Below are 26,910 nucleotides of genomic sequence, written 5' to 3'. Positions count from 1 at the left end.
AACTCATCCTTTAACACACAGCCCTGAGGTCCTACGAGGTGGCAGGCACAGCACTCGGTGGGAGGATCCCGGAGATGGAGTCCTGTCCCGACCAGACCAGCAGGTGGCACCGGAAGTTGGGGGTGGCCTCCAGAGGGGGTGCAACGGCCATTTGGGTTTGTCTCCTCTCTTAAACAGTTGGGGAGGTGGGATGAGGGAGGCCCTAAGCACCTTCCTTACCCTTAAATTCACAGGTTGGGATATGAGCCAATCCTTTCACCTACTGAGACGGGGAAAATCAACACCGATTTCCCACCTCCCCCGGGGTGTATCACCAAGGTATTTTAAAGATGTCAGCCCCTAATTGGAATTTTAAATTGGGAGAAGTGTGTGCGGCCACTTCAGGTGCAATTAGTGCAGTAGATTAGAATCATTCTGAAGTGACCTCTTTTGCTCCCCAAACTGTTTAAATTGATTTTTCCATTTTCTGCCCCTGTAAGTGGACAGATGACATACACATAGCTGGGGGACTGCTAGTAGATTTTAATGAAATTACCCTTGTCAACCAAGGAAAGAAGGCAAAAGCTACCACAGCACACATTTTCACTGCATTAATAATAATAACAAAAGGCTTCATCCCTTCCCGATTGGCTTTTACAGTATTTGCAATAAACCGAGAATGCCCAAGATTCTGTTGCATTTCACTAGCCCAAAGCCATCCTCAGCTTTGCTAGGTGGCACCCCTAAATAACATCCTGAAGTTTCTGTATGGAAAGAGAAACTCTAAATCCAATCAAAAGACAAATAATACACTGGGAGAAAATACTTGCAGCAGTGTGACAGTCAAAATATTATTTTAAAAGCCAGCTGCCTGTAAGAAAAAGATCTGGTAGAAAAGCAGGGAGTTTGCCGAAAAGAAAATGCAGCAGCCAATAAGCTTATGAAAAAGAGGCCACCTCATTAGTTGTCAGAGAGACTCCAATTAACACATGACCTATGAGACTGGCAAAAACAAAATATATTAGTAAATATATTCGTACCATTTTTGGGGAGAGTTCCATTCCCCTGTGTCATGACATCCATCGTGGAATAGCTCCTTGTGGACCCTCTCCTTGCCCTTGAATGCCTCCAATCTGGAAGAATGGTTGCATGAACTTGGGGAAGGAACCTGAGTGTGTAGCCTTGGTGCCGTCCTGGTCTTTTCCCGCTCTGCCTGCCTGCAGTGAGAATTCACCCCGCTGGGCTCCTAGCCATTTGGCGGGCTTCCCAGCTGGGCCCAACACTGTGAGGGATGCCTGTGGTTTACCAGTGTCCTAGTGACTAGGAGGGGTCCGTATATCTAAAACAGAGTAAAGCACTGGACAATTTGGCTAAAAATATAGAGGCAGATCATCTAGTCCAGCTTGTCAGATGATATTTGTGTGGCTTCTGTACATATCTCTGTTGCTTCAAAAGTTGGGAAGGGAAAGGGGACATGTTCATTGTTTCCTGCCTGCCCTCTTTACCTGAAAAAGAGAGAGAGAGAGAGAGAGGAAGGAAGGAGGGATGGATGGGTGGATGGGGAAAGGGAGGAAGTAGAAGGAAGGAAGGAATCAACCCATGGCTGCATGTGGAAAAATAGAAACTCATTGGACTTGAAAGGGAATTACTAAGATCTAGGGGAAGATACCTGACAGTATCTATTAAAATTTGAACAAGTATTAATTTGGATGATTAGATTTCTGGCCTTTGCGTTAACATAATCCAAGAAGGTACAAGTGGCTAGGGTAGGGATGCGTCAAGACTGGCCTTTATCGTGTCTGCAAATTTTTATAGCCTCTGAATCCAATTAAGAGAATAAGTGTGCTATTCTCTCTAGCTTTCCATGTGTTTGAAATTTTGCATAATATAAAGATGTTTTGTCGTGTGTATTATTTTCAACCAGCAGTCTACTTTTGGGAATTTATTTCATAGAAGTAACTATCAGCCCATATGGACACATATCTATGAGGATGTTTATTAAAATACTGTGTAGAAAAAAATATGGAAATAACCTAATGATCATCAATAAGAAAAGAGTTATACAGACTGTGTAGAAGTTGAAATCATTTTTCTTAGATTTTATTTATTTATTTATTTATTTGAGAGAGAGCATGAGCAGGGGGAGGGACAGAAAGAGAAGGGGGCTCCCTGTTTGCAGGGAGCCAGATTCAGGGCTTGATCCCAGGACTGTGAGATCGTGATCTGAGCCGAAGGCAGACGCTTAACTGACTGAGCCACCCAGGCAGCCCTGTACATGTTGACATTATTACGCAGAGTGAATCAGGGGAAACAATCTTAAGCGACATCAAGAAAAACTCACACCCTCCTCCTAATCCTTTATTCTCGTATATGAAAACATCGGAATGACCAAAAGCTGGGGAAGGGTCGGGGAGAATGGAGAAAAGAGCAGCATGAAAGCGAAGAGAGCCCAAATAAGCAGAACTGAGCACAGAGGAAGCACTGATAGCCCAAGACCCTTCCACCAAACACATGCGCAGCAGCTCTCATTAGTATGCTCAGCGAGATCCAAGGGCTCAAAATATCCATTTTAGAATATTAAAGCAGATAATCTAAAGAAAACCAGATAATCTGAAAGGAAAGAGCTCTTCGAGGTTAAAGACAGGCTGTCCAAAAATTCAGTAGAAGGACCTGGGGAAAAATAAGGTGAGGAGGATGACTAGAACGTGGGGCAAAAAGAGAAAGAAATGGAAAAAGATGGAAGAGGGGAAGTGAAGGACCAGCCCAAAAGTCCTAACAGAGCCACACTAATACTGAGCTTCCTCCAAGAATTAAAAATAGAAATACCATAGGATGCAAAAATTCCTCTTCTGGGTGTTTATCCAAAGGACATGAAAGCAGGCTCTCTGAGAGAAAGCCTCACACCTCTATGTTTAATGCAGCGTCATTCACAGTAGCCAACCTCATGTCTGTCGGGGGCGGGGGGGTGAATGGATCAAGACGGTGCCCCCCCCCCACACACACACACTCGGGAGAAATATCACTGGGCCATGAGAAAGAAATCCTGCCATTTCCCACCCATTTGGCTGGACCGTGAGAGCTTTAGGATAAGTAAAATAAGTCAGAGAAAGATAAACTGTGTGATATCACTTAGAGTTGGAATCTAAAAATCAAAACAAAAAAAAAGTGAACTCAGAATAAGATGGTGGTTACCAGAGGCTAGGGAGTGGGGGGTAAGGGGAGGTGGTGTTCAGAGGGAATACACTTCTAGTTAATAAGTAGGTTCTGAGAATCTAATGTATAATACAGCAATTGTAGTTCATAATAACATTATATGCTTGGAAGTTACCAATGGAGTGGATCTGAAATGTTCTCAGCACAAAAAAGAAATGGTAATTGTGTGATGTGGCAGAGGTACTATGGTCCGAATAATTTTACAATATGGAAGTGTAACAAGTCAACACATCACGTACCTTAAGCTTACACATTGTTATATGTCCGTTATATCTCAGCAAAGCTGGGAAAACAAAAAAAACTCCAACATCTGACCAATAGGAGTCTCAGAACGTAAAACCAGAGAAAATAGCAGGGGATGAGGGAAGACATGACCAAGAAAATAATAGAACATTCCCCAAAGCTTCGGAGAGACACAGATCTTCTGATTAAAATGGCATATTAAGTACAGAGGACAGTGATTAAGAGAAAAAGTAAAGCCTCATCTTCCAAAAACTTCCAAACACTAAGAATAAGAACAGTATGTTGAAAGATGCTGAAAAAGGGACACAGAGTATCAATTAGGCTAACCAGACTGCTCCTCAGCCCCACGGAATGCTGGGAACTCACTACCCAGCAGGGTCCACAGACCAGCAGCAGCTGAGGGTTTATTAGAAATGCAGAATCTCAAACCCCACTGAGAACCATGAATCAGAATCTGCACTTTTTAAAGATTTATGTAAGCAGGGGTGCAGAAGGAGAGGGAGAAAAAGAATCCCAGTCGACTCCCTACTGAGCACGGAGCCTAATACAGGGCTCCATCTCGAGACCATGAGATCAAACCGAGTTGAAACCCAAGAGTCAGATACTGAACTGACTGTGTCACCCGGTGCCCCCAGAATCTGCATTTTAACAAGATCCTGTGAACAGACTAGAATGCAAAGCATGATGACTTCATAACACGAGGGAAAAAACATGATGAGTGTAGAATTCTATGCCCAGTGATCAATGGAGTGTAAGAGCCAGATTAAAGCACTTCAAGGCAAAATACAAAATACAAAATCTTTACCATTCTGGTGAGTGATACAGATGTGTGTGGCGGGGGGGTGCAGGGAGTTTTGGGGAAATCTCAGTACTTCCTTCTTAATTTTATTGTAGAGCTACAACTACTCTTAAAAAGTATTTTTTAAAGAGGCTAATATTTAAAATTACAAATATGATCAATAAAAATACAACTGTTAAATGTTGGAAATGGAAGGAAAAAGATTAAGTAAACCAAATTATCCTCTTTCATCATCTTTCCTGACAGAATATCCATAGATATCACCTAAATTAAGTCAGTAAATTGTGACATATTAGGGAGAGTTCTAGAGGTAACCCACAGAACTAAAAACAGAAATAGTATTTTTTTCTCCCATTACTCAGTAATTCTCTCTCTTTTTTTTTTTTTCGGATTTTTATTTATTTGAGAGAGAGTGAGAGTGAGAGAGGTCACAGAAGGAGAGGGAGAAGCAGACTCGTTGCTGAGCAGGGAGCCCAATGTGGGGCTCAATCCCAGGACCTTGAGATCATGACCTGAACCGAAGACAGATACTTAAAGGACTGAGCCACCCAGGCATTCACTCAGTGATTCTTTTTTAAAGTGGAGCTTTAGTGACTTGTTTTGAGACCCGGCTGAAATAGCCTTGTGCACTGATTGATGAGAATTACATAAGCGAATTCCAAAATTTTATTGTAGCCACACACTGAAAGTTATTTTACTAACAGTAGCAGTCCAAGGCAGGTTATTTCTGGGCAATGGGCAGTTTTCCTGCACGTGCTCGCTTCAGGACTCTGGGCCACTCCCTTCTTGAGATTCTGATATCCCACAGGTCTCAGACTCTTCTGCTTTTAACCAGTGGATGAAGAAGGAGTGCATGAAAAAGGCAAGCTCACTTCTTCAATGAGCTGTCCCAGAAAGGTCCTCCTCACTTCCACCTTCCTTCTCTTGGAGAGAGAACTAGTCATGGCCCCAGCCACATGCACGGAAGGCTTATAAACGTACTTATTGGTGACAGTTCTACACAACGGAGAGTGAGCTTGAATTTTCGTTGGGCAACAAACCATTTCTGCCACACTGTATATTCAAAAGGCCATGTGGAAGTGGTATATACCCCCTTGCTTTCTCAGAAAGGACAGGGGGATTCTGGACACCGGAAAGTCAAGTGTCCTGTAAGTAGAAAGGATGGTGTGTTGAAGAGATTTGCTTTGAGTTGTTGGAATATTTTTAATTCTTTTCCCTTTCTCTGACACCATTTAGCCAAGCATCTTTTTGAAATTATTTTCTTTCATTTAGTCGATCTGTCTTTTATAACTGGATAACCTGGGAAGAAAAATTGGGCAATGTGCTTTTCTCCAGTGCTAGCTAACACACGTGACTCTGAAGGAGCCACATGACCTCTCTACTCCAGGGTCTCCTGATCTGTAAAATAAGGGACTTGGGCTTTGCCAACTCTGTCGGTTCTAACTTCCAGCTACTTTGTAATTCTGTTCATCCATGAGCTAGTAATGTGGGGTTTCTAGAATGCAGATTTCAAGGACCTGCACTAGAAGTTCCCATGTGAGTAGAACAACGCTGAATGTTCCCTTTAACGTGCCCAGCCCTGTGATCTACCCACAAAGACATCACTCACCGCAGTGAGGCTCAAGGAAAAACAGAGGCTGAGTCCTAGCAGAGCAGCAAGAAACCTGGTGCACGGTGAGAAGTTTCTGTCAGTGACAGAAGAGAACGCTTTTGCAGGAAGTCAGCACATCAGCCCTACCTCGAACTGCTCCCCAACGAGGAAGGGAGGTCAGTTTCCCCAGTCCTTACATTCAGAAACCTGTCACCATCCCCGTAAGGTAGAAAGAACAGGTTTTTTCCATTACCTAGGCAGAGTCTTTTTAAAATAGATTCGTGGTCCCAACATCAAAAAGTACAAAGAGGCAGGATGCCTGAGTGGCTCAGTCCCTGTTAAGCATCTGCCTTCAGTTCACGTCATGATCTTGGGGTTCTGGGAACAAGCCCCACGTTGGGCTCTCAGCTCAGCAGGGAGTCTGCTTCTCCCTGTCCCTCTGTTCTCTCTCTCTCTCTCCCAAATATATAAATAAACCTCTAAAAAAAAAATGCAGAGAGGCATATGATGGGATTCTGTTCTATCCTAGTCCCTGGCTGCCCAGTTCTCATTCCTCACCCTTGCCCTCTCCAAAAATATATATATATAAATATATATTTATATATTTTTATATTTTATATTTATACATAAAATTATATTTATATATTTATATATTTATTTATATATAATATATATATTTTATATATATATAATCAACTAATACTAAACTAATATATATAAGTTGGTTATATATATATATATATAAAATATATATATATATTAGTTCGGTATTTGTTTTTTGTCATTTCAGAGATCTTTATACATAAGCATTCATTCCCCTCCTCCACATACATGATGACATTCATCATGCACTGCTCTGACCTGGCTTTCCTACATCAGGAGGTTCTTTCCATCATCGGTGCCTAAAGATGGTCCTCCTTGTTCGGTGGAATGCTCTCTATAATCTCTTTTACCAGCTTTCTCATGGGCGTTTTAGTTGTTTCCGGGCTTTTACGAACACAAACTGTGCTTTAGCAGTTGCGGGAGAATTGGGATGAAGTCATTCCACACGCTTGTGCACGAGTGTGGTAGGCCAAGTCCCCAGAGGGGTAATTTTGAGAGATGCTTTCGAGTCACCCTTCGTGGACCCACTTTACAGATGAGGAAGAGTGGGGAGAATTGATGACGGCCAGTCAAGGGCCGCAAACAGCCGGCCTGCCTGCGGGGGTGCTCCCCACTCCGGGAGCACCCGGAACGGCTGGCAGGAGCACGGGGGCAGAGATTCCGTGCTGTGAGCGGGAGCAGGCTGCGGTGAGGCCCGCAAGCAGAACCACTCCGCGGCTCCGCTCACGGCGGCACGAGCGGCAGGAGCCGGGCGGAGCAGCGGGGTGCTGGCAAGTGTCCGCCGCAGGGCTGAGCCCGGCATGACCCAGTCTGAGCCAGCCCTTGGTGAGCCAGAGCAGGGTGCGGTCCCGGCTTGGATGGAGGTTCCAGGAATAGCTTGGACACGCACATGGCAGGGTGACCTTGGAGCCGGGTGACCTTGGAGCCAGTTGGCCAGGAGGTGACTCCCTGTGCCGGTCAGGGGCCTGCCACCCGCGCCTGCACTCATCAGGTCTCAGAATCAGGACAGTGATGGGACAGTGGCAGAGATGTGGCCAACCCACATGTCCCTTAAGCTTCAGTGAGGAGGGGTCATGGGTTAGTTGATTTTAAGTCATGAAATATATATATTTATATTTTCATATGTAATAGATTATATGTATTTTCATTATTTATATGTTATATATGTTTGTATTATATATACATATTTATATATCTATGCTTTTTACTTGTGTGATACATATTACATATAACATATAAAGCATATACATGTATTTATAAATAATGGAATATATTTTTCAGGTACATTTTAGAGCAGTTTTAGATTCATGGCAAAATTTAGTGGAAAGAACGGAGATTTCTCCCGCCCCATACGTGCTTCCTCTCCCCAGCTGTCCATACTCCGCCCCAGAGGGGTTCAGTCATTACAACCAATGGAACTCCATCAACACACATTGCCATCCAAAGCCCAGAGTTCACATTAGAGTTCATTCCTGGTGTACATTCTATGAACTGACAAGTACGTATATTACTCTGCTATTTGCACTCCCTTAACTCCTGTAATTCTCCAGTGACCTTATGAGGTAAGTGCTACCATTATCCCTATGTAGAGAAGGGGAAGCTGAGGCAGAGTAAGGGTAAGTGCCTTGCCCAAGGTTGTGTAGCTGGTGAGTGCTGGAACTGAATTTGAACCTAGACCATCTCATTCTGTGTGTGTTCTTAACCAGTGTGCTCTGCTGTCTCAGACTTAATTCCCCAGTCCCTGGGGTTTGCTTTCCCCTTTCCACCTGGTCCCCTCCTGGTGAGAGAAAAGGGTTCTCTTTGTTCTTATTTTGCTTGCCTTCTCCAGAACCTCATGGCGTGTTTGAGGACTCTTTGAGCAATTTCCATTCTCTGCAAGCAGGGGTCCCACATGCTGAACGGCAGGAGCTGTGGGTTAGTGTGGCCATGAGCCTGAGAGCTCTCTGTTGGGGAGACAGAAGGGAAAGGGGGGGGCAAGGGTGAGAGGTACGGAGAGGGGGGAGGAGTAGGTACAGCCACACTGGATGTGGGAGCACAGAGATCTCAGATTAAAGGGCAGCAGTGAAGATTGGAAGAGAGGGATACGGGACCAGTGTCCTTGGGACATCAATGACCAGGCAGTATAGAACTTGGTTCTGGGTCACAGCAACAACCAAGCTTTCCACACTTTCATCAATTTGTTATTCATAACCTTCTCATTGTTTGGAGGGAAAATTCTGATAACAGGAGGGTCTTTGCTGGCCTGGGTGATGGCGGAGGGTGACTCTATGTACTTTGGGAAGAGCTTGAACGTAGCTAAATTGTTCTGCAAAAGAAAAGGAGTGAGTTTGGGAAGCCTAGAAGTTCGATGTAGAATTAGGCTATCCAATATGGTAGCCACCAGCCACATGTGGTTATTGAAATGTGGCTAGTCCTGAGATTGCTGTGAGTGTAAAATTCCCATCAGATTTGATGACTAAGTAGGAAAAAAGACGTAGAGTGTATCAGTAATAACTGTTTATATTGATCATATGTTCAAATGATAATTTTTCTGATATGATAGGTAAAATAAAATATATTATTAAAGTTAATTTTATTTTCTTTACCTTTTTCAATGTGACTGTAGATGTTTTAAAATTACATGTACGGTTGATATTATATTTCTACTGGACTGTGATGATCCAGAAGGAAGGGACAAGAATCATGAAGGCTCAGGACCACAGGGGAAGGTTCATGAGAGAGAGAATCCCTGAGGCTGATGACTAAAAAGGACGTTGTGGGAAAAGTAACCAGTTAGCTTTTGAGGAGACGGTAAGGGGTGTGGTATGAGATACAACCCTTCATGTCCGTCTTCTTTATGAAATCTGCAGTGAAATCAACACCATTTAAAAATATTTTTGTTTTAGATGGGGCACCTGGGTGGCTCAGCGGGTTAAAGCCTCTGCCTTCGGCTCCAGTCATGATCCCGGGGTCCTGAGATTGAGCCGCACATTGGGCTCTCTGCTCGGCGGGGAGCCTGCTTCTCTCTCTCTCTCTGCCTGCCTCTCTGCCTGCTTGTGATCTCTGTCGTCAAATGAATAAATAAAATCTTTAAAAAAAAAAAAAACTTGTGTTTTAGAAAGAGGATGTGCCCGTGGCGGGGTGGGGGGCCGGGGGTGGGGGACCAGCGGGTGGGGAATGAGCAGAGGGAGAGAGAGAATCTGAGGCAGGCTTCATGCTCAGCATGGAACCCGACCTCAGGAATTGATCATGACCATGAGATCAAGAGTCAGATGTTTAACCGACTGAGCTGCCCAGGCACCCCAACACCATATTTTAATAAAGCAAATTTAAAATAATTTCCTTTGGAGAAGTTCATGTCTTCCCTCAAGGTAACCAGAAGGCTCTGGGTGCAGGGAAACCATATTTGAATTTCATCGGTCTGTCCTTGGGGCCTAAGTGAAATCAGTTGATGAGAAGAGTATAGCCAGCGCCCTGCCTCTCACATTCCAGTCAACATGTCCAGCGAACTCAGGAGAGTTTCCAGGTGATCCATGAATCATTCTGAAGAGAAAGTAGCTTTCTTCTTTTCCCATGTTGTGGTTCTTTCCCTGTTAACTTTTTGTTAACATGACTGATAGAGAGAGCGGGTTGTCACGGGAATTTCTGGCTCATCAAATCCAAATTCAAGTCATTACCCGTGTTGCCACCTAATAGTTGCTTAATGGATTTTGTGTTTGGGGAATTGTGAAACTCCAGTGTCAGAGAGCAGACCTTTTTCTGGATACACTGTTTTTTAATCATCTAGGATAACCCTGGCATATCAGATTTAAAGTATAGCTGAAAAAGAAAAAGTTTGAAGACGATCGTCAGCGCAACCCAGGCTGCTTTTGCAACCTGCGAATAAAAAAAAAGAAGCTTGGGGCGCCTGGGTGGCTCAGTGGGTTAAAGCCTCTGCCTTCGGCTCAGGTCATGATCCCAGAGTCCTGGGATCGAGCCCCGCATCGGGCTCTCTGCTCTGTGGAGAGCCTGCTTTCTCCTCTCTCTCTGCCTGCCTCTCTGCCTGCTTGTGATCTCTGTCTGTCAAATAAATAAATAAAAATATATTTAAAAAAAAAAGAAGCTTGAAAACAACAATTTAATCCGAAGCTTCATAGTTTGGATCTTGGCTAATGTTCTGGCATGAATTTGGGGAAAGAAAATGCTAGAGAAAACTACAGAAAACTTGAGGGAATAGAGAGTAGCAAGTTAGCTGGCTTTCTAATGAGCCAAATAATTGTAAAAGTAACAGGAGCAGTAAATTTGAGGTGATGTGGTCTCAAAGGAAAGACTCCATTTTAATGAATTACCGTTCTGTTCAGCCTCAGTATGATATTCCCTTGTTTCCATGTCCTTTTGCAGTATGAAGTAATGAGCCTCTGAAAACTAACATAGCTGAACTGATTTTAGAGATTCACTATCTTTAACACCGTCGTGCTGAGTGCGCATGGCTTTCTGTATGATGACGGAAAGACCAGCACAATGATCCGGATTGCGTCGTTCCTGGTGATTTAAAACCCCTGAACTAAGCGTCATGTAGCAACAGAGGTAATAAATGTAGTGGGAGTAAAGAAAGGAAGTCATAAAGGGGCATAAAAAAGGAGACTGTGAGAGAAAAACAAATATGGATTATGCAGATATGTTTGAGTTTTTTATCAGGTGCATTTCACGAAAATTCAAATAGACTTTTAATCGGCTTTGATTTCCAGAGAATGCTTCTTGAGTTTTCTACAACACTGGCTAACTTCCGCTCTGAGTTTCCATGATTGCCTTAAGCTTATTTCATGTGTTTTATTGAAGTAAGAATAATAAATGTATATAATACATACATATATATGTATATAATATGTATATGTATATAATACATATAAATGTGTAATTTGATGGTTAAAATGCTAGATGAAGAGCTAAACAATGAAGACGTCTGCACAAAGTCTGAATTTTCTCTTTAACGGAAAGCTGGGTTATCATCAGAGCTTTGGGGATGGCATGACTGAATTCATCCAAGGAGATGAATTAATTTTCCTGCCCAGTTAGTGTTAGCCACAATCATACAGATTTCAAGGTGGATGAAAGCCATGAACCTGATTTTGCAATAATCACACAAGAATGCATTCACTCAAATGGCCTCTGTCCCTCTGCTTCTCTGCAAAAATAAAAGCTTATGAGAAAGACGTGGCCATTGGCCAAACCATTTTTAAAGCCCTCTTTTGGAATTGACTTTGGAGCTTGAACCAGAGTCTTTTTAAGAATCTTGGCTGTTGCACATATTCAGCCTTTGGGGATAGATTTGATGCTTGGAGAACATCAAACAGCATCCACAGCCAAATCTTGTAAATAAGGTGGATGATAAATCTGGATGATACCCTTGAGGTCGTAAATCAAATATAACTAAATACGACTGTAGAATATTGAAAACTATTTGCTGGTAGCTTCAAAACCCTTGAATCAACTTGCAAATCAATTCCAATATAGGACTGGCCGAAGTGTTTTGAGCAAAGGCAGCAAGTGCCCTTGGAACACATAAGTATGGAGTGCCCTTGGAACACATAAGTGCCAAGGTGACTATTCTAAAAGGGATTACACCAATTTAGATGTTTGTTTAAAAAAAAAAATCAATCCCATCACTTTATAGGCTCAGGGAAATGTAATAAGAAAAACATGGATGGTGAAATCCAGACAAATCTACCTCCAACCCTTTCAGCTCTGACTGACCTTGGACAAGTTGATTAGGATGTCCAAGCTTCTGTCTCAAAATTAGCACCTGGAGATAGTAATTCCCACTGGGACTTCTGGGAGGGTTGGGCCATAGTACACAGGGCACCATGTGTATGGGCCTACACACACAGTATAGGGTTTATGATGACTATTTGGTGGATTTATTTGTGCTCAGCCTTATTTCAAGATGACTAAAAGTAGCCTAAATGCTTCTTTCCCCATCCCTACATGGACTTACTTGCTAAAGAGTAATAAGAAATGTACCATGTGCTCAAGGCGTTTATAGTAACATTTAGTTGTTCTTATCATTTTTTTTGCTTTTTAAAAAGTATGTATTGAACTGTTAAATACTATGGTATTATTATTATCATATTATAATTATTATATGTTATATAATAATTATATAATATATTAAAATATTAATATTAGGGTGTGTGCAGAAAGTGCACTGATGTATATCAAGTAGTATTTGTATCAGACAGACACTATTGTGTTTTATATATATATTAACTTGTATCATCCAATCACCCCATGACGTAGGCACTGTTACTATCCCCTTTTTAGAAATGATCAAGCTGGAGCATTTCCTGTAAGTTATCCAAAGTCAAAGAAAGTCGGGATGCATCCCTAGTAAGTGATACAACTGTGAGGCATTGAGGCAGACTGTCCCCCACGCCTGTCCCCTTGACCACTGTAATAGCTCATTAAGTGGATAGTTGAGATGATCCTTTAGAGATAACTTAAATATTGGAAGAATATCAGGCACCATTCCTAGCCAAATCTTGTAAATAAGGTGAGGGATAATCTGTGGTTGGCAAAAATCAAATATGACTTAATATTAGACTAGAATATTGGGAACAATTTGCTGGTAGTTTCAAATCCCAGCAATTAACTTTGAAAGCAGTTCCAGTAACGGTGTCGCCAAAATATTTTGAGCAAAGGCGAAACACGTAAGTGCACAGACTCCCAAGGACCGGGACCACCTGTGTTGGGCAGGAGCTGGGAGGCAAGTTCAGCTCCCTGTGTGATGAAAGTTGAGTCTGGCAGGCATTCCATCATCGCTAGGGCATAAGGCAACAATCCACGAGGGGCTATCCCAAAAGCCATTGGCATTCTTGACCCAGAAAACGGGGAATCCACTGCCAACATTGGGGCAGTCTGTGTATAGGGGAAGAAATCCAATCACTGGGTGGCAGATCCCAGGCCAGATCTTAATTCTTGAGTGAGAGGCAAAGCTAGATCTAAAATGAGGATTGACTAGAGACTGGGAGCGAGCGGAGCCTGCAAGTGGCAGACTGGGGCAGTAGGAGAAGGTCAAGTGGCCTCCGTCGTTGGGAGAGGAGAGATGTCGAGGCTGAGACCCAGACGGGCATGCTTTTATGCCCGTTATGCTTCCTGTGTGGATCTACCTTGTCAATTCCCTGAGCTCATGCAGCCTTTGGAGAAGGAGTGCTGTGGGGCCGAGAAGACACAGCAGAGCCTGGGATAGAATTTCCCATTAGGGTGCCACCCTCGTGATGTTTACTGTAGCTGTACTATTGATCGTTTTACATCTGTCTTTAAATGATTATTTCTTATCATCTGCCAACATGGGTATCACACATTTGGTACCAATTAGTGTCCCAACAGGAAATAGAGAGGCATTCAAATTAGGTAACGGGCAGAGAGGCAGAGAGCTGAGGAGAGGGACCCCATCACCCCTACAATGCGTTAAGCCTCAAGGGAAGGGAAGGGGCCATCCTGGGAAGTCATTTGGAGTGGGTCACCTGCAAGGGAAACTGAAGATATCCCGCCCACATGTCCTCCTCGAAGTAGGACAGGGTCAAGGACACAGACCTCTGGTTGACATCTGGCTATTCAGCAATACTCCTGGGGTTCAAGTACTCAACTTACTCTGAAATCATTACCAGAGCTGTCACGCCAAGCTTCGCACAAGGATAACAAAGAAAACAAAATACTATTTCACTGAAGTGAGATGTTTTGTGTGTAAGGAGGCTTTTCCTGACCTTGTGAGCCTATTTAAACTGGAAATGATTTTCGGAAGGAAAACTGTATGTTCTGTATCCAACTTAGTGCCCAGTATCATTAAATTTAATTTTCAAATGACTCAAGGAGATTAAGCTTTAATGGGCTCTATTTTTTTTTTTTAATTTCTGTCTTCTGTTACCCTTGTAAATAGATGCATTGAGTTTAGAAAGCTGATGATTTACCTGGAGTTCCTGATGTCCTTTGGTTTCCCTGGCAGATGTTCCACAGTTGATCTCACTCATAGAAAGAAATCATAGAGAGTAGAGATGATGGACAAGAACACCTGCGTGTTTGTACTCTGGGACCGTTCTTCCGTTTTTTTCTTTAGCGAGAACCACTCATCTTGCAGCCTGTGTGGACGGTGTATGTGTGCGTGTGTGTGTGTGTGCGTGTGACGAATGTGTGTACACCTGCAGCATTGAGGGCACAATCCTATTTGGCAACCAGAACTGTTTGCTGCTTTGGAAATTAATACATCACCGCAACCTCGGGGTCACTGGCGGCCCCTCCGGTGGCTTGGCAGCAGACATCATGTGGACTGGAAATGTATGTGTCCTGGTGAATTAGGACAGGGTACAGTCCAAAGAAATAGGACTTTTTTGCATTTCTGGCAGGAGACAAGGAACATTTCTTCAGTCCATGGGAGGTAAATGGACTTCGTAAATATACACAAAAAATATAAAAAATATGGGGGCGCCTCGGTGGCTCAATGGGTTAAGCCTCTGCCTTCGGCTCAGGTCATGATCTCGGGGCTGTGGGATCGAGCCCTGCTCAGCGGGGAGCCTGCTTCCCCCTCTCTCTCTGCCTGCTTCTCTGCCTACGTGTGATCTCTGTCTGTGAAATAAATAAATAAAGTCTTTACATTTAAAAAAATATATGAAAACATATATATGGAATTCTATTGTTCTTTCTGGTTTCTTCAGGGGAGCGGATGGCTAGCACGGTTTCACCCTGTTCTCACTCCTGCGCCCTCCGCCTTCCTGTTTTCCCGATACCAGCCTCGCTCCCCCCCCAACCTGATAGGACTCCTTTTCTTCTTTTTCACATTGCATTTCGTCTTCAGTCAGACCTGTTTTCTAAAACTACTTCTGCGAGTGTTAAAAGGGACAGTCTGCTGGAATCTCTTATCAATGACTACTTAAGGACAGATCCACCAAAGTAATTGACAGCTTCCCCTTCCATTAATTCCCAAACCAATAGGAGTCTCGGCTATCATTATGAGATACGGCACTGTTCTGCCGCTGAACTGTGAAAAGTTCTCTTTATAAATGGGGCATTGCCTCGGAGTTCCTTCCCTTAGTTCACCTTTTCCAGCTGGTTCCCTCACTCCTGCAGCCGGGACACCGCAGCAGCCCCTCTTGGTGTTGTATGGGAACTTCTGCAACGGTGGGGGGACTGTCCTGCCTCTGTCTTCCAGGTCACAGGACGCTTTTGCAGGAGGGGAGGGATTTTCTTGAACCAGCGGCTCCTCCTCCCTTTGCCACGGCCTCCGGAGGCACATGGGTCCTAATCAAGACCATTGATTGGCTGGAGGCACTCTTCTCCCGGGTTCTTCCCAGGATGCTTAGGGGCTCATGAAATATAGACCCTTGAAGAACAGCAGCACTCGAGTGACCCACATTGGGGATGGGGTTGCAGTGGTGGTTTTAACTCTAGGCTCCTTCCGTGGCTTCAACCTATTTCTCCTTTGCGTGTAGCAAATAGAAATAGGAGAAATTTGTGTTGTGATTATTAGAGCTGTCTGCCCTTGAAGGCTGGGACTATGCTTTTGAAACTTTTGCATGCTCCTTGCCTTTGCACGGTACCTGGTACATGTCTAATAAATGCCATATGGATCAATAAACGCCAACATCGCCAAAGATTGAATCACTAGAGTTCTTTGGACACTTGACTCATTAGAAGAAGGTGGAGGAGGTTCATGGGCGGATAAGGGCAGTGAAGATTCGGATGGAAAGAAGAAATGAGGTCTCTAAAGCCTGAGCATGCCAACGGCCACGAGGCCCTAAATAGTTGGGAAGGGGGGTAGATTTTTTTCTTTTTCTCTTTAATTACTAAAAATTCATTGACAGCCAACTCTGCAACCTCTGTCCTTGGCACTGGAGAATCAAAGATGAATGTCAAGTTCTCTTTTCCTGAGGATTCCATATTTATAAAGAACCATTGCTTTGTGTGACATGTGCTATAATATAAATTTTATATATATATATAATATATAATTGGGGCGATTGGGTGGAGCGATATATATATAATATAAATTATATACATATATATGTATATATATAAATGGTAGACAAGATGTAATGAGGACAAAGTGAGGAATTAATTAAGCCTTGTAACTCCCCTGATTAAAACCACTCAGTAGCATGCCAATACCCTTGAGATAAAATCCAAACTCTTTACCATGATGTACCAGGCCTGGCCTTGCCAATGCTTTCCATCTCCCCATCCCCATCCTCCTCCACACCGTCCCTGTCTCGCTCACAAACATTGCTTCTGCCCTGGAACCCAGCAAGTGCCTTCTTGCCTCATGACTCTGCCCTCAGATTTTTATGCAGCTGCCCCTTCCCTTATCACTCAGGCCCCAGCTCAGACATGACCTTCTCTGGCCATTGTGTGCATAACCCTCTCTCCGTGGTCACTTTGCTCTACCCTGACCATCCTATTTCTTCCTGAGACATTTCACTATTGGGGGCTCTCCCATTTGTTAATTTATGTAGTCACTGTCTGGTACCTTCTCCTTTCTCCTCACCTCCCTCCCCTGCCCCCCACCTCATGCACCAGAATGGAGGGTTCATGAATCAGAGAAGCCCATCTTCCTTGGTCACCCCTCTGCCCCAGTGCCTGGAACATTGCCTGGAGACCGGCACATAATAGAGAGTCCTCAAGTGTGAACTTGCCCTGGGGAAGACAAGAGTCGCCAAGTGTAGGTGAAAAATGGGCTGAGAACAGGTAAGGCAGCTCGGGTCAGCGCTGGGGGTGTTAGAACGCGGGGGGCAGGTGAGGTGTGGCGCTGGTGCTGGTGGAGTGATCGGCTCTTGGGCTTGGTTTGCAGGAAATAGGATTCAAGAACCCAGAGCTAGAGCTGGACGCCGGGGGTCAGGTATCAGTTTCACCCGTTCCATTGCTCGTGAGACCCGGAGCAGTCACCTAGTCCCACCGTGCCTCCGTCTCCTCAGCTTTCGAGGAGCTGGTAATTCTCTCTAGGAAGACAGTAGAAGAGTACTGTCTTCATAGGCCAGCATGGGGATTTAACGCGTCTTCTTGTAGAAGATGCTTGGCCCTGCCTGGGTATAGTTAGCACGACAGGGGAACCCTGGAAGAGTTGGAGAGATCGGGTCTGGGCTTCGGATTTGTATTTTGGAAAGATCGTCCAGCTAGCAGTGGGAAGGACGGCCTGGACGGGGTTGCAACATGAGTCGAGGAAACAGTTGTGTAGGCAAGACAGGGACGGAGACAAGGCAGTGACAGCGAGGGGGACGCAGGAGGTATTAAGACAATGGATTCGGTTGTCAGTTGGGCAAGGGAGTGAGGAAAAGAGACGAGTCAGTAATGATTCCTAGATCTGCGCTGGGGCGACTAGGGGCGCTGGGGGTGCCCTTCACCCACACAGGGATACAGGAAGGGTCTAGCAAAAAAAGAAAAAATCCCGTCTTTCTGGCTCAGAAGATGATTCTAAGGTGCTTAGCACTCTGTACATACTGGGACTTAAGGTCAGCGCTTAGCCTCCATGTTTATAATCTTTGCCTTTTAAGCAAACACCTTGAGAATCGTCTTTGTCCACATTTGAGTGTTTCCCTTTAGATTTCTATAAGTAGAACTATTGAGGTAAATGTATGCTAACTTTTAAAGACTTTAATTCATCTTGCCAATCACTTTCCAAACAAGTTGTACATACTTTTTTTATTTTTTCACAGTAACTTGCGATTTCCACAACCACCTAGCTTTGTAATTTTTTTTTAAATAAATGTCACTCCCAGAGTTGCCAGGGTATGGGGAACATTCATCTCGTGGACTACCAGTGGACCTGATCTGCACCATTAGCTCGGTCCTCAGAAGCTGCCAGTTGCCTTTTTCTTACGGAAATCCCTCAAATCAACATGTTATTAACAAACATGTTGCCAATACCATGACCCAAACTATAGTCTTGAAACCCTGATAGTGAGTGAAATAGAAATAATCCATGAATAAATATTGCCCTGAGACGTGGGGATGGGGGTATGAGGAGAATGCACTTAGTGAACAGAAATCTCCATGATATTGAGCAACATTACTTTTCCCCCAAAGAATGGGCTTCTTGGGGAGCCTGGGTGGCTCAGTGGGTTAAGTCTCTGCCTTTGGCTCAGGTCATGATCCCAGGGTCCTGGGATTGAGCCCCACATCAGGTTCTCTGCTCAGCAGGGAGCCTGCTTCCCCCTCTCTCTGCCTGCCTCTCTGCCTACTTGTGATCTCTCTATGTCAAATAAATAAAATCTTTTAAAAAACAAACAAACAAAAAAAAAGAATGGGCTTCTTGTAACTTTCTTTACCATGATCTAGTGTACAGACATGCACGGACATCCTATTTCCTTTGAATCAGTCAGTAAGTGCCCTAGGAGAGGGCTCTGTTTGCTGGTCAAACAGCGATTTTAACCCAGAATAAACTAAAACTTTTTTGAGAGAGAGAGAGAGTGTGTGTGTGCCCATATGCATGGGAGTTGGGGAAGAGGGGCAGAGAGAGACTCTTAAGTCTGACCCTGAGCCTGACCCGGGACTCGATCTCACAACCCTGAGATCATGACCTGACCTGAAATTCTAGGAGTCGGATGCTCAACTGACTGAGCCACCCAGGTGCCCCTACACTAAAACTTCTTTTTAATACGTGTATCAGTAGATTTTCATCAATAAGAATCTATTTTCACTGTACACAGGGTTTTGGTCAATTCCGCACATGGTTACCATGAATTGTTGGCCAGTCACATGCTTTGGATACTCATTATTCTATTGCTAACACTGTTCAGTATCCCTCTCTGCGACCACTTGATTTGTGTCCATCAGACTGAGATGTGTTCATTTAATTTGTTGTTTTTAATTTGTTTTCTTTTCCAAAGAGGCCTCATAAACGAAATGTGGGTAGACTGTGCTTGTCCGTGTGCTGTATTGAATAGTACATTTGTTCTGTACTTTCCATGGTCCCCTGGAGACCCCTTGGCTAAGGGGCCCTCAGTACCAATACTTGCCTCTTCTGTTGGAAGCATTGGCATCCATCAAAGTCTGAATGGGACCTCACACTTGATTTTGGAAAACTTCCTTATGCCTCCTCTGAGTCACTGTTCTCAAGGTTTAATGAGGGGAGGCCACAATTTTGCAAAGGAGACTGGGTCTCACTTGTATGAAATAGGACTCTTGACAAGGAGGAGAGCAATTAGGATTGTTCAACTCTAATAAGCCATCATTTTCTTCCAGGGTGTGCCAGCCAGCAGTGGGGGAGGAGAGTGGGTCCACCGGAGAATGGGAGAAAGATGGTATTTCTGTTCGAAGGTGAATCTGAGCTCCAGAATGCCCTGCTTTACTTCTGGGATTGTCCTAGTGCTTAAAGGAAATTGCTGTGTTGTGGGGAGCTGAGTATAGTACAGTCCATGACAACATTAGAGAGTCAGTCGCATGTCCCTGATCCTCTTGGAGCTTTCTGCTAGTAAAGAGTTCACTTCCCATCCATTTTGTCCGGTTGTAATGTGGGTTCTCCAGAAGAACACTGAGAAAAGCCTACACTCATAGCTGAACCCATTTTCCCACAGGTGTCTTGAAATCATGGGACTCCTGCCCATTTTTGTTGTCCGTAGAATCAGAGAATTTTAGGTCCAGGGTGTATGGGGAAGTACCCTAGTCAGTGGTTCTTTAAGTGGGTTTGTCCAAACACTGGCCTCTAGCAAAGGGTTTCCTCCTCACCCAAGTCTGGGAAACACCACCTCTCCTGTTTTGCCTCTTGAATAGTCACCATGAAAAGTCAGCGTTTCCCACGGAGTCTTTTCCCCTGTGTAACAACCCTTAGTCAGTGAGTCTGATCTCCTCGTGGAGGTCCAAAAAATTAAGCCACTTGTCCAAGGTGACAGAGGCAGTCACGACAAGCCAAGAACCCTCTGATGGTGGGTAGCAGGCCTCCCAAAGGCTGCGTGTTTATATTGACAGCCGGAGCTCAACACATTACGAGGTGGTTGGTTTTTTTTCCCTTGAAATTTATTCAGAGAACGGTTTCTAAAGTATCTAGGCTCCTAGTTTAATTTGGAGAGATTTATCCCTTAGCAGATGGAAAATGTGTCAATTAGCCCATTCAATTTAGTAGTACTCTTTATTCATGTGCATCAGAAACGGAACCTGAATCGTAAGCGTGGCGGAGAGCGAACAAAACGCTGGCGAGGCTCGCCGTCTGAGGGGTGGGTATGGAGAAAGCCAGCAAGCAATTAGACAAGTAGATATGTAATTACAAATTACGATACGTGCAGCGAAGAAAACGCACGACGCGCTGTCAGATTGCGTTTAAATCCGCAATCCTGTTTGAAATGACCCGGATTCAGGAGGGATGCTTAGCAGCTGTTTTCTATGGGTTCTCTGGGCGCTCCGGGAGCACGACCGGCTGAAGGCCATTAACAGCCCCTCCCCTTCTTGTCTTCCCAGACGGGTGGAGCAAAATGAGAGCGCACTGAGCCGGCCCAGCCTCGCTCCCAGCCGGCCCAACGCCCACCATGAACCACTTGGAGGGCTCCGCCGAGGCGGAGGTGACCGACGAGGCGGCGGTGACCGACGAGGCGGCAGGCGGGGAGGTGAACGAGTCGGTGGAGGCTGACCTGGAGCACCCCGAGGTGGAGGAGGAGCAGCAGCAGCCGCCGCCCCCGCCGCAGCAGCGCTATGCGGGGCGCCCCGGACGCGGGCGCGCCGTCGAGGACCCCCGCGCGCAGCCGGGGCAGCCGGAGGAGGAGGAGCGCGGGGAGAGCCTGGCGCGCTCGGCCAGTACGGAGAGCGGCTTCCACAACCACACGGACACGGCCGAGGGCGACGTGATCGCCGCGGCCCGCGACGGCTACGACGCGGAGCGCGCGCAGGACCCCGAGGACGAGAGCGCCTACGCCGTGCAGTACCGGCCCGAGGCCGAGGAGTACACGGAGCAGGCGGAGGCCGAGCACGCCGAGGCCACGCACCGCCGCGCGCTGCCCAACCACCTGCACTTCCACTCGCTGGAGCAGGAGGAGGCGATGAACGCGGCGTACTCGGGCTACGTGTACACGCACCGGCTCTTCCACCGCGGCGAGGACGAGCCCTACGCCGAGCCCTACGCCGACTACGGGGGCCTCCAGGAGCACGTGTACGAGGAGATCGGGGACGCGCCCGAGCTGGAGGCGCGCGACGGGCTGCGGCTGTACGAGCAGGAGCGCGACGAGGCCGCCGCGTACCGCCAGGAGGCCCTGGGCGCGCGGCTGCACCACTACGACGAGCGCTCGGACGGCGAGTCCGACAGCCCGGAGAAGGAGGCCGAGTTCGCGCCCTACCCGCGCATGGACAGCTACGAGCAGGAGGAGGACATCGACCAGATCGTGGCCGAGGTCAAGCAGAGCATGAGCTCGCAGAGCCTCGACAAGGCGGCCGAGGACATGCCCGAGGCCGAGCAGGACTTGGAGCGCGCCCCCACCCCGGGCGGGGGCCGCCCCGACAGCCCCGGGCAGCAGGCGCCGGCGGGGCAGCAGCGGGCGGCGGGCCCCGCGCCAGGCGAGGCGGGGCAGCGGTACAGCAAGGAGAAAAGGGATGCCATCTCGCTGGCCATCAAGGACATCAAAGAGGCCATCGAGGAGGTGAAAACCAGGACCATCCGTTCGCCTTACACCCCCGACGAGCCCAAAGAGCCCATCTGGGTCATGCGCCAGGACATTAGCCCCACGAGGGACTGTGACGACCAGAGGCCGGTGGACGGAGATGTAAGTAGGTGCGGGTTCGGGCTCCAGCTCCACGCGTGGCCTTGCTTGCCACTGCGAAATGACTCCACGACATCAGTGGTCTGTGGGGACGCTAAAAACGTGTCCACCGCGAGCCTCGGAGACGGCTCCTGAGTGGAACACGGGTGGGATGGAGTTCAGGGGTGGAATGCGTTTATCAGCCCCTTAGAGGGATGGCCGTAAATCACTGCGTCTCCAACTGTGCCCAGAGCGGTTTCTTACTTAGAAGGTCTGGGGTGGGGCCTGAGCATTGGTAATTTATAATGTCAAAGAAAAACCAAGTTGGAATTGTGCATGGAGAGACTTCCTCGGGAACTTTTTGGAAAGGGGGAAAAGATACTCTGATTGTAGAATCTGAGGCTGGACAAAAAAGGTCTCTTTTCTAGGGAGGAGTAAACAGGACTAGAAAGAGGGAGGTGTGAGGAATGATGGCTGGAATGCCTTGCAAAAGAAGGTATGTTTTAACCTGAGGCCAGCCCGTTCTGCAGAGGCCGGTGGAGGAGTGGGGTGTAGGCTGGCTAAAAGTTCAAGGACTTGGAGGAAGGAGAAAACTTCAGGTGAGGATGGTTAGCAGACACTTTGTTCCCACTCCTGGGCAGTTCGGTTAATCATCGTCAGTCAAAGAAGGGGAGTTTGGAGGGTCTGTGTCTGGACTTGTCATAAGTCAACAAGGCGACACCTGTGAGTCTTCTGTAAGTCCTGTGGAGAGGGAATGGTCTTGGCAGGAAGCCATTGCCAGAACACAGAAGGGTAGGGGGAGGTTTACTTTAACCTTTGCGGGTTAATGGAATCACAGGGCTCCGGTGAAGTTCGACACTGTCCGCTCACAGGTTCCCAGGTGGTGCTGATGCAGCTGGTTACAGGACCACAGTTTGGGAGCCACCGCCTTAAAGCAGCCCTTTGACGGACTGGAGCCTCCATGGGGTATCCTTGGAGGATATCCAGGAAATCCTCCTGAGCTTTTCCCTGCCAGGGGTGCTGAGGGTTTTGCCCACCCTGGGTCTCACTGTGGCTCACAGTAAGCGCTCAGTGTTCACGTCTGGTGGGCCTGCAGCACATTTCTCCCCAAAATACCCACGTGGGGTATTTTGCGTTGTGCTTCCTCGGGAAAAGGTACGGAGAGCTATCGCTGCCTCTGCCAACCGCTGATTTTTCCATTTTTGGATACCTAAAGAAATGTGATAACATGGCAAGCTGGGGTGTCCCCGTCCGTTCAGAATAAATCAAGATGACCCCCTTCGCCCCCACTACCTGGCACTCGGGATTCTCCTTCTGCATCCTCACTTCTTCATTCTCCTGAATAATTTTCCAGCACTTTCATTTAAAATGGGAGCTTGGACTAAAAGAAGGGTTAGGAGGGTCCGTTCGATTTCATTTAATTCTGCTTTCTGTGAATGCACCAGGTTATGTCTCAGTATGTCTTTCGGAGGGAGAAGCCCTTATTGGAAGTTCTTTGTTCATCCTGCTTATCCGTGAAGGGCCATGCAGGTCGGAGGTATCATTCACCTCCACTTTAAGTAACAGTCAACATTTGCCGGTAGCTAATTAAATCGCTGGCTCCCATAAGGAGAGGTGGAAAACCAGTGGAGAAAGGCTCTGGGTCCTCCCCAGCAAGGAGGCAATGGTCTGGAACAGGGAGGGCAGTGATGCTCTGTGTCTTTCCTCTCGTGTCCGGGATTCACACACGAACAGGTAAAGACAGGTGCGCTCACATGTCCACTCCTTCCTGACCTCCAGCTGCCTCCAGGTTCCTCTTGACAGGGAGGGAAATACTGCAGCATTTTGCAAATGTAGTGGAAATGGAGCAGATTTTCAAAAGTAAGGAGCTGGCAAGAGGCCGGGTTCCACAGCCTTTTAGAAACCTGGAAAGCCATTAGAGAAAAAGTTGCAAGAGCCTTAGGTCCAGATGCTGCCTTTCTCCCCCCAGCTTTCTTCCGTGCTTCAGCTCGTTGACATAACCGACTTCACCCTGTTCCTACTGCCTCGCGACGAGCCCCCGGCACAACCTGTCTTAGGGCTGGGGGCGGGGGGTGCTTTGATTCATTTGAACGAGGGGACCAACTCAAACCTCTTGTGCGATGTTTCTCTCGAAAGGTAGAATTGAGGACAGGACTTCGGGGGATGCTTTAGGAGTTCCTGCTGGCGGAAGTTCAGCTTGATGCTGCGAGATGGCTGGGTAGGGCTCCCTCGGTTATGAAGGGTTACTCCAAAGCAAAACCCCAAAACCTGTGCTTTAAAATATCCCACCCGTCCGTTGGAAGCTGTTTGAGTTTGTGAGTTATATTTCTTCTGCCCTGCCGTGTTGAATAGTAAAGACCTTCATTTGCTACCTCTTAGATGGTATCGTGAGGGGAAAACAGGCATCTGTACATTCTGCTGATTTCCATCTCCGCATCAAAAAATATTTACTCGCAGGCTCTTTCTGTGTGTGATGGTGTAGAAAATGAAAAAGCGCGGCTGACGTGTGGCCCGAAGTTTGCCTGGAGGGTTCTTGTTGAAAATACAAACGCCTGCTTCTCCTTTCCAAATTAGAATGCCCAAGGTGGGGCCCGGGATCTGTTTTAGTTTGTTTTGTGAATTCTCCCTGTGTCTTTTTTTTTTTTTTTCTTTTCTTTTTTAAAGATTTTATTTACTTATTTATTTGACAGAGAGAAGTCACACATTAGATGGAGAGGCAGGCAGAGAGAGAGGGAAGCAGGCTCCCTGCTGAGCAGAGAGCCCGATGCGGGACTCGATCCCAGGACCTTGAGATCATGACCTGAGTCGAAGGCAGTGGCTTAACCCACTGAGCCACCCAGGCGCCCCTCTCCCTGTGAGTCTTAAACATATATAAGATAAGAGCCACCGATACACATGGTGAAAAATATATCATCAGGACAGTTTGGATTTGACACTTGACTACACCTTTTATTAGCACAGGTCTGTGTTTAGCAAGCGGACTGACTTTCCTTGGTCATGGTCAGCAGACCTAGAGGAGTAGCCTTGGAATGCATCTTCAAATGGTGTGGTCACATGGTGGCCCCGTTGGTTAAGCATCCAACTCGATTTCAGTTTGGGTGCCAACCTCAGGGTCGTGAGTTCGAGCCCCACATCAGGGTTCAAGCTTAGCATGGGGTCTGCTTAAGATCCTATCCCTCCACCCCTCCCTGCCCTGCTCAAGTTTTCTCTCTCCCTCTCAAAGAAAAGAAAAGAAAAGAAAAGAAACCCACACAAGAACAACAACAAAAATGGCACAGTGAGAAGCTACAGTGAGCCCATAGAAGGAGATTAAAAAAACACCTGCATTACCACTAGCCAGTGATAACTGCTGGTTGCTACACCTGCTTTTAATACCCCTCTTCATTTCCTCAGAACTCCAGCATTTTACTCTTCCCTGGGAGCAAACTGGCATTTGTTTCTGGGCGAATGTGAAGATAGGACTGCTCATTAGCTAGGACTCGGGCATACGCTAGAGGCTCAGCACCGATCGAAAATGACTGGTTTTTGAAAATGGTAACAACCTGCAAATGCTTTGCTCCTTCTCAACATTTCTCTATTCCGAACGTATCTGAAAACTACCTCCCAACCCCCTCCTGGAAAAATACCATTAAGGAATGACTAGTTCTGGAAAGTTTCATAGCCTACCAGCCTCTCTTTAGGCAACAGAGATCCTTTCTGAGCGGAGAACAGGGGCCTGGTAGGATCCGAGAGGGAGGCAGGAGCAAGCGCCCAGTGGCCGTTGGAGGGTTTGGGCTCTTTGGAGCACTGTGCTGTGCACCTTGAAATGGTGTTTGTCTGTGCTCTCTTAAAGCTACCCTAAAATGACAATAAAATAATAAAAGTGTGTGAAGCCACAAGCACTGAGAGACAGCAGGAGAGAGCGGCTGAAGAGAACAGCACGGTTTTGGAACACCAGCGTGGGGACTGGCCGCGCAGAGAGGGGTGCTTCCCAGCATGTCCAGTTGGCCTCTTCCTTCGAGCATGGGGAGGATGGCATTGCCCTCCCCCATCCCCTGGAAGCTAGGCATGGCCCCTGAAATGGGAGTGATGATGTGTGATGCTGCTGCTGGGTGGGGACACCTCAGAGCAGGCTTCTCCCCCTGAAGACCCCTGTTAAGATGGCGGCGTCATGAGACCGCCGAGCCTCTATCTGCACAGGTCCCAAGGGACTTTGATGAGCAGGGCTCTCTGATGGGACATGAAACGTGAGAGAGGGATCTGCTTCTGTTGTTTTCAGTCATGGGGATTTGGAGTGGTTGTTACCACAGTCTGGCCTGATCGATTCTGACTAGTAACGCTGATGAGGTTTCTGTTGGTGTGCCGCGTGTCTGTGGGGAGGTGTGCCATGGATTCCCAGAGAAAGGCTCAGGAATCCGAGATGCCACGTACCTCAGACAGAGGGAGTCTGGCTACAAAAAAACAGAAGGTTGTTTGAAAGTCTGTCACCAGAGACACTGGATTCCTTCACCAGCCTGGGCCCTGGGTTACCCCTTCCCCTCAGCCCCACAGAAGGTAGGAGATTGACTGTAAGGGAGGAGACACTAGCCACAGCTGAAAATGGGAGTGAGACACCTGATGGAACAGGGTCCTACACCCCAGTGAGGCTCCGAGAACACCGTAGGAATTCTTAGCTGTCAGGCTTAGGAAACCTGCTCCCTTCCCCCCGACTCCATGTGGGAGGTTGGAGGAGTCCTCTCTGAGGAAACAGACCCAAGAGCAGAGCCGTACAGATGTTCATGTCTAGGGGCTTCCAAACCCAACCTGGGGCCCCCACCTGATCACTCCGCAGTGAAGGTTCC

At 46.6% G+C, this 26,910-nt stretch overlaps 1 protein-coding gene across 7 annotated transcripts in view; it reads left to right on the top strand.

Annotated features, from left to right (window-relative positions):
- Positions 1–26,910, top strand: part of APBA1 (amyloid beta precursor protein binding family A member 1) — a 194,671-nt gene that overhangs the window by 109,362 nt on the left and 58,399 nt on the right. For all 7 annotated transcript variants that reach the window (XM_082696648.1, XM_082696647.1, XM_082696651.1 and 4 more), the window contains one exon: positions 20,823–22,114. In XM_082696648.1, the coding sequence (XP_082552774.1) occupies positions 20,891–22,114 (1,224 nt within the window). In that variant the 5' untranslated portion in view covers positions 20,823–20,890. The remainder of the gene's footprint in view (positions 1–20,822; positions 22,115–26,910) is intronic.

This window comes from Mustela nivalis (genome assembly GCF_964662115.1).
Source record: "Mustela nivalis genome assembly, chromosome: 13".
Lineage (NCBI taxonomy): Eukaryota > Metazoa > Chordata > Mammalia > Carnivora > Mustelidae > Mustela > Mustela nivalis.
The sequence above is the reverse complement of the archived record's forward strand: the minus strand, read 5'-3'. Positions and strand labels throughout refer to the sequence as shown.